Source organism: Rhipicephalus microplus, chromosome 4 (assembly GCF_043290135.1).
Source record: "Rhipicephalus microplus isolate Deutch F79 chromosome 4, USDA_Rmic, whole genome shotgun sequence".
Classification (NCBI taxonomy): Eukaryota; Metazoa; Arthropoda; class Arachnida; order Ixodida; family Ixodidae; genus Rhipicephalus; species Rhipicephalus microplus.
The window spans coordinates 28,401,568-28,417,046 of record NC_134703.1 but is presented as its reverse complement, the minus strand read 5'-3'; the positions used below and the strand labels follow the sequence as shown (position 1 = coordinate 28,417,046).

Sequence of the window (15,479 nt, the reverse complement as noted above, 5' to 3'; positions counted from 1 at the left end):
AAAGTAACAGTTAGTTTTGTGTTATTTGAGCTATGAGTAACTAAAGAGTGACAAAGGTTTTGCTGGTTTAAGAAACATTAGTTGCTACATAGCCTCCTAGACTGGTTGCTAACAAATTTACTCTGGCCACAATGAGTTTTCAACGCTGGCACGGGGTTCTTTACAGTGACCAAAGGTCTCTTCTTTCACGGCATTCGATCCGGTTAGACACCGAAGATGGTAGGTTCGCTGTTTTCATGCATTATTCTCGTTTATTTCAGTAAGTTATATTACTTAGACTATGTAGAGCTTCTTTAGAGAGGATAAGAGTTATATTAGTGAAGAACGGTTATGCTTTTGCGGTGAAATATTCGGTGTCGGCTTATGTGGCGCACGTGTTGCATGCAAGGCCTAGATTTCGACGCTTGTCTGAAGCGGCGGTGCCGAGAAATCAGACTGGGCTAGCCGTGTAGTAAATGCAGCCATTGATATCTGCTTACGGGTGCCATGCCTTTGTTTAACAGTCCTGCGTGTTTGGCGTACACAATATAGCTCTCTCTATGCTTAAAACATGCTGTCGGTGTGCTCCGGAACACTGAGTACAAGTGCGAGACGCTTTTGGTCATCCAGTTGAGCAAATCACCGTAATAATTAAGTGCCTGTCAGTGCGATCGCGTGTTCACACATCCAGAGATATGCAGAATAAACTTAGTGAACCCACACAGCGCTGTGCATATCGTGACGATAGGAAGCAATGTCCTTAATAATCAGCATCTTCGGGTCTAGTCGCTACGACCTTGTTTTACGTTTTGAGTCCATCGTGGGCGTGTGTAGCAGATAATTGTAACATTCAGTATTTTCAGCTGGGAAAGTTTTCTACACTTGCTACAATTTCCAGGTGTTTATGACGGACCCCAATCGTCGCATCCGCACAAGCAATTTTTGAAGTTTGTGCATGTTGTTTCAGATGTATGCTTGTGGGGTGGCTTTTCGTTTGTCGTCTGCCTAAGCTAATGGCGACCTGCTTGCACATTTCAGCCGCCCAAACAGGATAGTAAAAAGAAAACCGACACCAAGGGAACCGCCAAGAAGAAGGAGGGATCCTCCGGAGGCAAGGCCAAGAAGAAGGCAAGTGAAATGGAAAAGAAATCAACGGCTGCTGCTTTGTTTGCAGCCGTGATGGGGACATACTTTTACACTATTTCCATTGGGAGCAGTTTGTTAGGTCTTGCAGTGACATCAGGTTTAAGAATTCAGTTACTCTAAACATAAATCCTTGCACACTGATAAACTGGTAAGCTATTGAAAATTGTCCGCTTTCATATGTAAATTGCAGCTTAGCCTTGCGTCAATAATGCATGGTTGCTAATGCAATGGATGTCCACTCTTTACTTGGGTATGTGAGCATAGCTGCAGAATTGCCGTGGCTGCCAGTTCATCTCATGCTTGTGGGCCAGTAGCGCGAACGAATTCCTGTGGTGAGCCCTCTGCAGCCCCAACAGGCCCAGACATCGCGCAACAATAAGTGGTCACCTCAATGAGATCTTGCTGCATTCCTCACCTCTCGGGTGTAGCACTATATTTTGAGGCACATTTACCATGCGTTCTTATGAATGTCACATTGCTGCACTAAAAAAAATTGGCACAACTGATTAATAACTTAGATGTCAAAACTCGACAATCGGCAACCTTGGTCTTGAGCACGGCAATGGGTGTACAAGGCACGCCCTTTGTTTCAAATTGGGGTTGGCCATTTAATGGAGCCAGTCATAAAGTTACCATTTAAAATGCTATTGTATGCTTATGTTTTGAGTGCACCCCCACACTGGTGCATGACTGCCAGATTGTTATGCATACGGTAGCAGTCAGTTAAGATGGAATGTTTTGTAGCAGTCACCCCTGCTTTGAAAAATATGCATGGAAGGAACGTCACATAATTATGACAAATTTTGGAGGTATGGGCTGTTTGTTGACCAGGAGCATAGCTGATGTCGTGGCACACAGAGGACATATGAGTAGGCATTTCACAGTCGTTCTTTCTCAACTGACAGTAGAAGCCGTTGCCATGAAGGATTACTTACTCTGCCCCTTGGCTATGGGGGTGACACTGCTTTTAAAATTTCATTATAACCAATCTTGATGCCTGCTGACTGGGACCCCTAACAACTTTCAAGGAACCACACAAAACCTTCATGTAAACTAAAAACATCAAAATGTGTGCAGTGAAGCTTTGTCTTGCCTTACCAAATGGTACAGCCAGGAATAAGCTCGCGAAACAACCCTGCACCTTATGAAAGGTAGATTACATCATTCTAATGATAGCGAAACATTTAATTGGAGGAGTCATAAGGAAATTGTTATTTTCAGCTTCAGTAATGAATTAGCTCAGCTTGCACCAAGTCGCACAAGGCTGAATCGCAGCAGAGCTCTTGAGCACTAATGTTGACTCCGCAAGGGAGCATCCGACTCTGGCATAGAGCAACGGCTCCAGATCTGCGATTGGAAGACTACACATGTTGCTGGAGCCAGGCATAAGCGGAAGGTCCGCCTTTCAAGTGCCTAGTTGCCCAGAGTACCTTGCGTACAGTTTCTCCATTCAGCTGTCCAATTCCTGCTTGTACGCAGTAGTTTCCTTGTCGCTCTCTATCTGATGAATTGGTGGTGCGGGAACTTTGCTTAGTCTGAGCTGTAGCTGTCGAGCAGCAGAAGCAATGCTGCACAATTTAGTGATTTGATCGTCCATCGTTACCACTAAAACAACCAGCTACCGGTGGCACTCTCAAGCAGGCAACCGTGTTAAAGTAAATAGTTGCACCTCAAGGGAGCAGCTTTTCCAGCATATCCTTGCCTGTCAAGTGTCCTAGATTTCGACCACTTTGTAAGGTTGTCTGGAAATTCTTGCGGAAATCGAAATTTTTGTGTGATGTGGCCACATTGACAAAAATGCTGCCCAATCCGATCCAGGCTTTCTCGATTTCTCGAAACCACTGAGTTTTATTGTCAATAAATTTAGGGGGCATTTGAATCTAAACTACAGTAAAATCTCTAGATGCGAAACCGACTGATACGAATTCGTGAAATTTTAGTCAAATTCCGCAATGTCCAGCCAAAATTCAGATTATCCGAACATGTATCCTCATTGCTGCTGGTCTAATTAGCTTCAGTACTGAAACCATCGAACGAAGGCGGGAATTGGTGTGCTTGAAGTTTCTGAAGGACGCACACTGCCAGCACCTGCACTGTCAGAATTGTGGTCAGAACTGCTGTGGACGAAAACTATGACGTAACTGACAGAAGTTGAAAAGTGCACGTGCGTTCATTGCTTGACCAGTCAAAGTGATGTTGCTTTCGTCAAAGGCTGCAGACAAAACCGTGGCAGGTGCAATCATAGATAGCAAAAAAAAATAAACTTGTTTTTTGAAGGCACATGTGCAGCCAGCGCCCGTGGAATTTAAGCGGAACTATCATTTTTCGCAACTATAACACATGGGAAACCGCTGCGGCACGATCAGCGGATTAAAGGCGATAAAGGCTTTAAAACGGCTAGAAACGTTTTGATGTTCTTGTCTATAAAAATCTTATAACATGTGTTGTTCCTGTCAAATCTGCATACTTGACATTCAGTTTTCAGTTGGTCATCAAGCGAAGCTCCATTCACGTGTGCCCTGGAAGACATGCGGGAGTTGTTTTGACGAAAATAGTCTCTAGTTGTGTTGATCCTTTGAGACTCTCACCTTAGTAAGAAACGCTACCCTCGTGTGTTCGGCCACTCCAAGCCACTATAAGACCGCAACGCTGATGTTGGCGCTTGCAATTGAGGACCCCCCTCTTGTTTCTCGCGATTTTTGTTTGTTTGTGCCGAAAAAGAAATAAAAAATTCAGCCCCCCTCTCCCTCCCATTTGCGGAAATCTCCCGGATTCAGTATCCTTGAACTTGGCAGGCAGGCTCAGTGTCAAGTTTATTCTCTGCTTGCACTGCACAACCATACATTTATTGCGGCTTTGACATGGTATTTTTTTAATGTGCAGAAGTGGTCCAAGGGAAAAGTGCGTGACAAGTTGAACAACCTGGTGCTGTTTGACAAGGCCACGTACGACAAGCTTCTCAAGGAAGTGCCCAGCTATAAGCTGATCACACCCTCAGTTGTCTCTGAGCGACTCAAGGTGCGAGGCTCACTTGCCCGCAAGGCCCTCGAGGAGCTGCTTCAGAAGGGTGAGTTCATCTGCAAAGTGACCGTGCTTGATTCACTTTGTCTCTATTTCTTGACGTCGCAGAGGTTTCTTTTATATGACTTACACCAATTACATAGGTGCTTGCACCAACTGTAAAACCTCAATTCCAGCTGTTGATTGGGGATTCCAGAAGTATTGTCTTTACTTGATTTTAACGCGAAAGTAGTGCAAGGGCAACGTTTGTAGCGTTCAGCAGAAAAGGGAGATCGCCAAAGTATGATAGAATATCGATGATACGATAACGATTTATGCTAATTTCGCGATATGAATTTTAAACGGGCCCTGCAACACTTGTTGGGCATGGTCAGAAAACTTCGCCGATCGGTAGTAGAGGATCCCGAGAAAACGCGAGCCAAATATTATAGCACAGCACGCTGCCTGGAATTCACAAATTATCAAAGTCAGCTACAAGATGCTTTTTCTTCTCTCGAGAAAGGATAGGAGACGCTCAAAAATCTCGCATAGAATGCCATCATCAGCCATCGGATGATTTGACATGACCAGCTCAATCATTACATAGATCGCCGCGACTTGTTCATGCGTGAGCGCATGTGATCACACGAAAAAAGTCTCATATTCGAAGAAAAAATGCCTTGTATCACGAGGCGCATGTGACATATCTTTACCCCCCTGCTATCCTTCCCTGCTCAGCCTCCAGCGTTTTTGCCAGGACGAAAGAAGAGAACGCGATTGCAGAGTGCGACAATTCTTTGCAACTCCACTCGTAATGGGCGGATTATTAAAATGTTTGGGCCGTTGAATTCGTGAAGCAATAAGCTCTTTTAGCGAACCCATTCTATGGTTACTTGAAAAAGTCTTTCAGGGCCCCTTTAAGGTTGTTGTGGATAGACTTCATTATGTAAGCTACGCCGTAATTCAGTGTTATATGAACGGTTTCTCCAGCCACCGCGGATTATATGAATGTGCGATTGACCGCTGCATGCAAACAGCGTAACGCGGCTTGTCTGTGGAGGAAGGTCCGTTCACACACTGCCTCGAAGGGAGCGAATGTGGCAAAAATTGCCCGAATAGACCATTTTCAAGCACACCATCATAAACAAGCGCGCAGGCATTCACGGGAGTAGGTACGCCGGAGCAGCCGGCACGGTGATTGCCCGGGCCTCATGCTTTACATTTCCGCTTGCGCCATTCCAGGACTTCGTAGGCACTGAATTTCGCAAGGTAAAACATAGTAAAAAAATTCTAATGTTTTTGAGAGGCTTGAGTGATGCAACAATCTCCACAGTCATTTGGAATATTTTATTCCAAACACAATCCAGACTGCTACAAAGCTCTATTTTTCCTGCTCCAAAAATCAAAAAATGTTGCTTCCATCACTGCAAGGGACACTTATGTGGTGACACTCAAGTATTTAATTTTGTAGTTTTGCACTGCTTCACGGAGAAACTGCCAACAGTTGAAGCAACTGCATATGATGGTAATTCTGCAAAATGAACATGTTGCGCCTTTCATGGCTCATTGCTATTGTGTGTGGAGGGGTTTTTGTTTTGATGGCAAAATCACTGTTTTTCAGCATTGTCTGAGTTAATATGTTTGCACACCATATAAATGTTTGTGGTTTAAGCATACCGTATTTACTCGCCTAATGAACGCACTGGTAGTATAAACGCACCCCCAACTTTTTTCTCTCCCTGCGTAATAAACACACCCCTGCATTCATCCACAGCAGTCCCACTAAACGGCACCTGATGACTCCGTGGCCATTGGACCTCTTTCGTTTTTGTATTATTATGCCGACCCTCTTTGGCCACCATGTCTCGCTCCCTCCCTTTGCCCGCTGCCGTGCACGGTATTGTTTTTCTTTCCATCTGTGCACGGCACATTCCCAGTCTTTCTTTTAATTATCTATGCGCCGCAGCAGGGTTCACGAACAGTGTGGAACAGTGCGAGTGTGGAGCACACCGCGAGTGAAGGTCACGAAACTGTCTGTGCCAACCAACAGTCGCTTCCTGCAAATACAGAACTTTTTAAGGCCCAACTACATGCACGCAATTTTTGAGCGATGACGACAGGATTTGCCTTCGCCATGGCTGTCGCGAAGGGCTATTTATGGCCATTGCGCCGCAGTTTCTTGAAAACCAGAACAAATATTTCTTGTCGCCCAGAAAAGATTGTGACTATTTCCACACCATGGGAGCACCCCTAATTCTTCCTTTGGTTGCAATTTGCTCTTAGGGCTTTTTATCCGCGCGAGGTGGCAGCCGTACTCTGTCGTTAATCTTATCGGCGGTTTGTTTTGATGTTTCGGCGGTAGCTTGTGGCAATTTGATTACTGGATACAATGTCAACAGGGGCGGGGCGGACGTCGTCCGAGGTTGCCGCGAAGTTGCCAAAGTGCATCGTAGTGCAAGCTTCTGTGTGCCCTCCAGATCACAGCAGATCTGTTGCGGTCAAATGATGGCGGAAAAAGATAGCCGCAAAACGCTTTTATGGCGTGTGTGGGTGACGCTGAGACAGGTTGGAGAGGATAGCGCCTTCAACCACCGAAGATGAGTTATGTGCAACTAAGAACGTTTCCAAACAGTGTATGCGTATCTCAATTGCTAGAGGCTAAGGGACCGAACTCCCCCCCCCCCTTTTTTTTTGCATTGCCGCATTTCCTAGCTCATCCGGAAAATGTTTGCATAAAATTTTTCACGCATAATAAATGCACCCCCAACTTTGCTCAGATTTTTCTAGGGAAAAAAGGGCGTTCATTACGAGAGTACATACAGTATTTATTTATGACACACAGTGTTTCTGCTTAGTGCTCAGCCAACTAAAACTCTTGTAACTGCAAAATGTAGCAGCTCTACTACGAGTGGCAGGAGTTGTGGCCAAATGTATCACTCCAGAACACTAAATTTCACTCAAATGCGTAAAATGGTTATGTGTAGTTTGTCACATTCTGGTACTTTTGCTTTTGAACCTGCTTAAGTGATTTTTTTATTTTTGCAGGACTCATCAAACAGGTTGTCAAGCACCACAGCCAAATCATCTACACGAGGACAACCAAGGCAGAAGATGCATAAGCTGTGAATAAATAACATTAAGTGCAATAGAGGCTTTTCCTTTATTGCTGTGAATCTAAGTCCAGCAATATCAGCTCCTGTCACAAACATGAAATTAGAGAGTGAAGTGGTGATGAAAGAAAATTGGGGAGGTTAACCAGTGCAGGATAACCGGTTTGCTACTTATGCATGGGAATAAGGGCACAAGTAAATAGCGTAGTATGATTTATGCGTACAGCAGTGAAAGTAGCATGACACGGGACACATCATGAGTAGATAAGCAGTGTAATGAGCAGAGTAACAAGCTACTGCTTGTTACTCTGCTCATTACACTGCTTATGATTTTTGACTGCAACACGATTTTTGACCCATGTATTTTCCTATATGATGGTCGGCAGCAGCGATTTTCCTAAGATTAGCTGCAGTTACTACCCTGTGTTTATCTTTGTGAAAGCTGCCAAAGTGTGGTGCACACTTCTATTTGATAATAGCTAGCAATAAATTCTATCCCTGAAAATGGGGGAGGGGGTAGAAGGAGCATGTCTGGGTGAAAAGTGGCAGGTACGTCGCACATTGGTTCTGCTGTTATGACCGGCACAGCGAGGGACGCTCATCGGCGTAACGGTCAAACGCTGTCCGCGTCCTGCAGGAACGCGGGAGGCATCTGTGTGCGCCGCAGGAAACGCACATCAGCGTCGCTGGGACGCACAGCCTGCGTCTGAGAAGATGCACGGGCACGGACGAGGGGTATAAAAAGCGCGTCGCGTGTGCGGTTGGGGCTCTCTCTCTGGACTTCGCTGGCCCGCTCGACTCGAGTGCGCTCTGGGCCCTTGTGATGGAAAGGCGCGTCTGTACGTTCTCGTTGCAATGTGTAGTGCAATGTGTACGTTCTCTTGCAAATATGTAAATTAAACGCATCTTCTACTTGTTTGTGAGACGCGTCGCAAGAGTCGTTTTTCGCCGGATCCTGGGTGGCAGCCTCAATTCCTCCCCGGGCATATCACTGCTAATAGACAGGAGTTTTATGGTGGGGTTTGTTATGTGGCTCTCCGGGCATTTTCCAAATAGCACTTTGTTCATGAAAGTCATCATACATCTAGCACACCGCTACAAGGACACAATAGATGCACGGGGTTAGTAGAGTGCTAGCTGTGTGTGCCTTGCTGTGGTGCACTATAGCGGTATGTGTGATGAATGCCAACCAGCTGGCCCCGCAACGTGTCTTTGCATGAAAGTCAAATATGCAAATTTTTTTTTACTTCTGGACCCATTGCATTCTCTTGAATTGTGAGGGTGTGGTATTTTTTTTTTAGTACATTTGTGGCAGCATTTTAATGGATGCTGAAGAGAAAATTTTTCTCGTTTGTAGATTAAAGCTTAACAATTCTGAAAACACATTCATTCAACAAAAAAATGTGCAAACATTCACTTCAGTTGGCGACGCTTCTATGTAAATCCTGCTACAGTTAGCCGTGATGTTATTTGAGTCTGCTAACACTTGCGTAATCTTTTATCCGTATAAATTGTTTACGATGCGCTCTTAGGGACCGCAAGTCCTAAACATGCAAAGTTTTATAAAGTTGCATTGAGCCAGTGTGGCTAAAACACTCAAAAAGACGAACTTGAACTTGTCCTATTGTAATTAACCTTTAGTTTGCAGAAACTTTATTAGCAAGTTAAAAGTCGTGTGCCTTTGCACTCAGTGGGCTGAAGAATTGCTAACAGAAATTAACCTACTATGGCAAAATTAGCTCTGAAAGAACTAAAAACTGGTTTAATGTTTCACGCCTGTGTCTCTTTGAAGAACATCCACCGTAAGTAAATAAGTATGAACACCGCACAAAAGGCAAAACCGTTGCCGATTTGTTTACATCTATCTTCTAGTTAGGCCTTGAGACGTTCGAAATTGGAAGCTATCTAAAAAATCGCGCTATATTATTTGTAATACTTGTTCATTAAAGCTAACTGAAGGCAAAGCGAAGCCATTGAAAACGGTCTTTGCTGTGAACGAATTGAATCTTTCAACTATGCCAAAATCACTTCAAAGCGGGCATCCGAAAGCGCCGCCATGTTTACGTACATTTTACGTTTAATCTGTAAACATAGCGTGCGTTCGGTGTGCGGTACAGGTCATGTTCGTTACTGTGCATGCGCACTTCAATCCCGGTAAGCCATAACAGTATAATATTAAAGGTTTTTTGCAAGCTACCGAAACATGTTACGGAAATACGCCTCGGTTCTTTTACGTATGCGCTTACAATGGTCGCGTATGCACACTCATGTTCAGTGTTGCCGCTTTTCTGTAACGTATTTCCGTAGCTTGCTAAAAACCTCTTGTTGGTCTTGGCAGTGTAGCGAAGGCGACGGAGCCGGGGCTTTTGCGCATGCGTGTTGCTCCACGAGTACAGCAGCTTGCGGCGGATTCGCTCGCTAGAATGTAAAGTGTGAATGGTGAAAACACTTAGGTTGTTCAGAATACATTTTAGTGTCGTAATATGGGTATCCATATGTATTCTTCTTAAAAAACTTGCCTACGGAGAAGGAGGAGCCTGGAGGCTTACAAAGAGTGTTCAGCTTAAATTGAGGTCGATGCAGCGAGTGATGGAGAGGAAAATGATGGGTGTAACCTTAGACGAGAAGAGAGCAGAGTGGGTCAGGGAACAAACAGGGGTTTAGAATGTCAGTTGAAACCAAGTAAAAATGGGCAGGGCCCGTAGTAAGGATAACCGCCGGTTATTAACAATAACTGACTGAATTCCCAGAGAAAAAAAAAATTGGCCCCGTACCTGCATGTTACACTGCTAATGTCGTCGAAAGACGATAGTCTTGCGTCTGGAGAGAGTGAACAAAACGTTTATTTGATATGCGCAAGAAAATCGGTGAATGGTATTCTGGAGGCGCTGCGTTAAGAGTGCCTCGAGCGTGCAGCGGAGGCGAACGAGCGCATCAAGACACGTCACACGTTAAGGTCCCTAGATGGAACAACTAGGGACCTTAAGCCACTCGAGACATGAGCGCTATCTGGCAGTTATCTTGGAAAACAAAGCGCGTGGCGTGCGCGCCCGTCTCGGAGGTGATAAGGTGTAGAACGCAAGGCGACGGGTAGGTGCCACCACCGTGTCGTCTTAGCAAAGCGTTGAAACCACTTGCCTTTTGGTGCAAGCGTTTCATGGTCAGCGCAGCGTGATAAACGCTACAGTCCTTAGAATTACTTATGTATACCTTTTCTAGTAAAAGACACACATACAGAATATTGACGTGTTGTTATGGTGCCTCAGATATGCGCAATAATTGCTTTTTAATTGACAATCGCACAAGTATGAACGCTGAATCTTGAGCAATACTGGTGAGTGCTGCGGATGGGGTCGGCTGTTTGGAGTATCGTCTGGTGTTGTTTAGGGAACCGTTAAGGGCGGACAAATGTACATACAGACCAAAATTTTTGCGTCGAATGTCCCCAAGAAAGCCTATCGTCTTTAAAAGTTCGCAGGTATAACGTGGCAGCAAAAAGCGCAAGACCGGGTTGATTGACAGATCATGGGAGTGGCATTTGCCCTGCAGTGGGCGTAATCAGGCTGATGATGATGTTCTTGAACTAAACAGCCTGTTTGCAACCGCACATGAACCACTACGTCACACTTACGTAGGAAAGTGGCGTGATTGAAAGGAAGCCATTCTTGCAGAGCGGACAATTTACTATTTTACCTGCGACATACTGCAACTGTCGAAGTTTCATAAATAAAGCAGAATTATTTCATTTAGCAAGTGAGAAAATTATCAGGACATATAAGTTCTATTTTTCGGCGTGATACCAGACATGCGCTTCGTTTCTGTAGCTTTCATAGTGTTGTCTAAAGCCGCCGTTTACGCAGTCGTGTATGCAGAGTTGAGTGCGAGACAGCTCGTTTCTTCTTTTCACTTTTCACTCGTAACCGAGGCGACTTCTTTTCGTAACTATGTCCATAAAACAGCCCCGGCTTATGGCCCAACGTCACCTGAAGGTCGCCGACCAGTGGAGCTGAAACGATTCTCGTGGTTTGAAGCAAAGCGCTAACATTCGCATCACAACTGCTGCGCCTATACGTCGCAACATCGTCGTAGGCTGATACCCGAGTGACGGAACTGGTGGAATGGCCATGGCTTCGTCTGCGAGGCCGCCAGAGGTGCAGCCAGGTGGTATGGGAAATCCTCCCACCTCTAAAGTATTTACATACAAACGCGCTCAAAAACACGTATAAAAGAGGATCTAACCGCCACCCTTTCGCCTCTGACTACGTCCCTGCATGGCTGTGGCGACGGTTCAAATTTCACATCAATGAGTATCCGTTGTATTCTTAGGCATACTTTATATCTTTCTTCGCGATAGTTCGGGTTCGAAAGTTTCCCCCACTGCAAAGTTCATAAGACGCGAAACAAATACAAAGAATATGGAGCTGATCGGACAGCTCCGGCGAGTGGATCTTCTTTGCCGCCCGAACACGCACTGCAAATGTTGAACCTGGTGCCGGATGCATTGTCTCGTGCATTTCCCACGCCCGTGAGAACATCCGACGCTCCTCGGCCGTCGCCTCTCGTGCACAGAGCGCCTTTCTCACGCGCCTTCCCCATGTGCACGACCAAGACATCCGCCGCACATTCTTATTATTTATTATTCAATATGAAAACACCCGGCCGCATTTCGATGAAGGCGATAGGCTATAGAGGGCCGAGTACTGGGATATAGTTTCGCGTTTTAAAGAACACCAGAGGGTCAAAATTTCCAAGGTCCTGCGTTTATCATCACATCGTGGTTCTGGGACGCTAAATTAACCCTCCAACAGTTTTTACTGATATTAAAAACACGCGCGTCCTGCGCATATAAAGGACGTACTATATAGAGGTGAGCATATTCCTGTACAGAATATATACTTATGCTACTAGAAGGGACGCAGTGCATGCGCGCACCGATGCTTTGGCGCGCTTGCTAGTCGCCTCCGACCTCTCCGCGAACGAGAGGTCAGCGAACATTTGAATGTGATCGAAATCGTCCGAAACGTTTACGATTGTTCCGAGTCGTGCGATGTCGCATCAGCACGACATCAGCCTGCCTGGTCAGTTCCAACAGCGGTTGATTTTCGAAGTGTAAACATAATCGGTACAACATGCGAAACTCCCTGCCCTTCGATCGCTGCGGGTGACAGCTGTCCCACCTGGCTTGATAGCGAGATACATACGGGCGTGCGCAGGGTTGCCCTTGAGTTGGGGCGAACGTTCATAGCAGCCCCCCCCCCCCACCCATTTATATTAATAAGTCATTGTGTGAAGCAGAGTTGGCGCCCCCCCTCCCATATTAGGTCGATGCATGGGGCAGACTTTTCGGCCTCTTAGGAGACTAGATGGGGGCGGCCCCCATTTCGGGCGCACGCCCATGCCGAAATATGCTACCCAACAGTGGGGGTGGCATACCGGGCCCCTCTCCCCTCATTTTTTTTTACCATGACATACAGGCCCAAAACGACACTCGACCGCATCTACCTGCCCCCACCCCCTTCGAGCAGTTAAGACAAAGGGGTGCACCCACCCAGAAAAAAAATTTCTGCCTACGCACCTGCCACCTAAGCTTTGCTCAGACAATTCGTTGCGTCTAGACTTGCCAAAATTCAGGTAAATTTCCATGTTCCATTATAGGGACGGCGTTCACCTAGGGGAGGGGGCATCCACAAATAATCGAGTTACCTTTCAGGGGGGGGGGAATCGTACAACCACCTGCTGCCCCCCCCCCCCCAACCGCCCTTTTGGTGCCGCCCCTGTGCCCTACGTTAGAATCACTGTTATAGAAGGGTCAATTTTCTTTCAGAAGTGGAGCCGTGTGCGTGGCTTCATAGTGCACATAGGGGCCGCTGGATGAAAACTTCCAACCAGCGGTCGTGGTGCATGTATATACTGAAAGCGGCCGTATTCGAGTTCTGTGCCGCTTTATTTTAGGACACGTTCGTTTTTTTTTTGTATTTTCCTCGTTTTACTAATTGTACGAGTAGCCGTGTTCCTGGCGCGTGCATGCGTCTCCTTCCGCGTTTTTGTCCTCGCTCTGTGTGTCCGCGGACAACGAGCAGGGACCGACTTTTCGCCGGACTTCCTTCCCGTGGTGCCGTCGGAACCTTCAAAGCCGAGTCAACAACGGTATACGCCGCGTTCACAACGTCTGCCGCGTGAAACCTCCCATTGCGTTCGTAGGAAATGGAGGAGAAGCGCATACGTCACGCTGCGACTGAAGCGAGGCCCCCCCCCCCCCCCCCTCTACTCAGGGGTGCTGGATGCGTAGTATCATGCATTTTCGCTCCGCGGCAGGTGCGGCACGCGCCCACGGGGGCCTCTTCGGCGGAGCATGACGCTGCATATCACGGATGTGCGCCCACGCCAAGGCCCCCCTCACACTCTGACGAGGTCACTGTAAACCGAGCGCCCCCAGTCGGTTCGAAACAACCGCATGGAAGTGGCTCACAGGGCGCGACTTCCAGCTCGAACAAAACTGGTGGCATGTTTCAGTTTCAATTTTATTGAGCATTTCCTTCGCGGAGTTGCGAAAAAGAAAACGCAAGGATAAGAGCAAAAAGCTGCCATGTTAGCAGCTTGACGAGGCTCCTACCCCTTTTCACTTGGCATTACTAAAATCCGCAGAGCACAAAACATGAAAAAACAATTTGACGTCGATTTTCAAAACTTCAAGAAATTAGAAAATAAAAAGAAAATGCATCAAAATTACATCAGTTTCAGGTTTACATAAAATAAGCAAACCACAAAGAGAGAAAAACAACTAAAAACAAAAGAAAACTGCGTACGGTCAATCATGAAACAATGCACACGTTGCTAAACGGCTACCAAAGTATTACAAAATGATTATACAACGTTTACAACACTGGGCATGCGAAAAGCACAAGTTTTAATGCGCAAGGGAAACACTGACGAGTGAAATGTTGCATGTTTTACTCGCAAAAAAAGCAACGAAAAAAATGTCAAAGAAAGCAAACATCATAGGATGCCATGTTACACACGAGCACTATTATAGGGTGTTTCTGTTACATATAGTACTGTGTACATGTATTCACAAATAATGAGGAATAATTTCGAGAATGCAAGAATGAAAGCGAGGGCGTAGTCAGATGGGTGGATGCTATGAGCGCCAGCCTTATAACGGGTGGTGACCTGGACGGCTCCCGGCTCTAACTAACCCTCAACCCCCCCCCCCCCCCCGGTTAGAACACGCATACCCTGGCTACGCCATGGTGTCTTCACGTGTGCAGTTCGATGTGAACATGTCTGACAGTTCGACAAATTCAGTCACGTTTAGAATATAAGACGCGACATTTTGCCAGTGGATAAAGGCGCGCCTTTATAGGCGGGCACCAGCCTGGGGACGTCCACGTCACCGACCCATGTGCAATGCCGCAAACTGGCGAGGGCAAAGAGTTTAACCCTCCTCCTAACTTTCAATTAATTTTTCATACAGCACATTCAAGCGGACGCACGAGAATACAAGAAGTGTAGTTGAACACCTCCCCTTCCCTCCCCTGCAGAAAAAAAAAAAACAAGTGGTTGCGACATTGCTTAAATGTGGCCCAACATGTGTGATAGGAAGAGGAGAAGCGGGATAGGTCGGATAATAAAATTCTGGTCAGTTCACTGCAAACATTGCCTGCTGCACCGACAGCCAAACTGGAAATTGTGATAGTCAATTCTAACGGTATATACTTAATTGCCCAATATTTCGTGTGACCACACTTCACTTGCGACCACGTGCACGTTGCAGCACTAGCGGGAACAGTGCAACTAAGCGCGCCATTTGCGAGTAAAATTGAGATGTGACGTAGAGGGTTTGGGGGGTTGAACCCCACCCCTGCGGAAATATTCAGTTTTACTTGCGTACACAAACGCACGCACGAACGCACATAAAATATGGTTGAACCCATGGCTATAGGCCCATTTTTGACTACACCCATGATTTAGGTATACGCGTTAAAGAACCCCAGGACTCCAGGTGGTTAACATTTTTGGAGCCCTCCATTACGGCATCTCGCGTAATCACATCGTAGTTTCGTGAAACCCGACAATTAATATTGTTATTAAGTGTTTAAGTACATCACTGATTTATAATCACTATGTATATATAGAGAGAGAAAAAGAAAGTTCTTTAGGAAGCAGAGACATTCGTGCATATAACTCAGCGAAGTACGGTGTGACGTCGTCACTGGCACATTTTGATCCACTTTCCACGTATAT

The 15,479-nt window shown here is 46.1% G+C and overlaps 1 protein-coding gene across 1 annotated transcript; it reads left to right on the top strand.

Moving 5' to 3' along the window:
• Positions 1–87: 87 nt before the first annotated feature.
• RpS25 (ribosomal protein S25) lies at positions 88–7,271 on the top strand. Its single transcript, XM_037422632.2, has 4 exons — positions 88–219; positions 1,018–1,107; positions 4,009–4,192; positions 7,171–7,271. Exons 1-4 carry the CDS (start codon positions 217–219, stop codon positions 7,242–7,244), a joined length of 351 nt encoding a protein of 116 aa, XP_037278529.1. The 5' UTR covers positions 88–216; the 3' UTR covers positions 7,245–7,271.
• Positions 7,272–15,479: the final 8,208 nt, after the last annotated feature.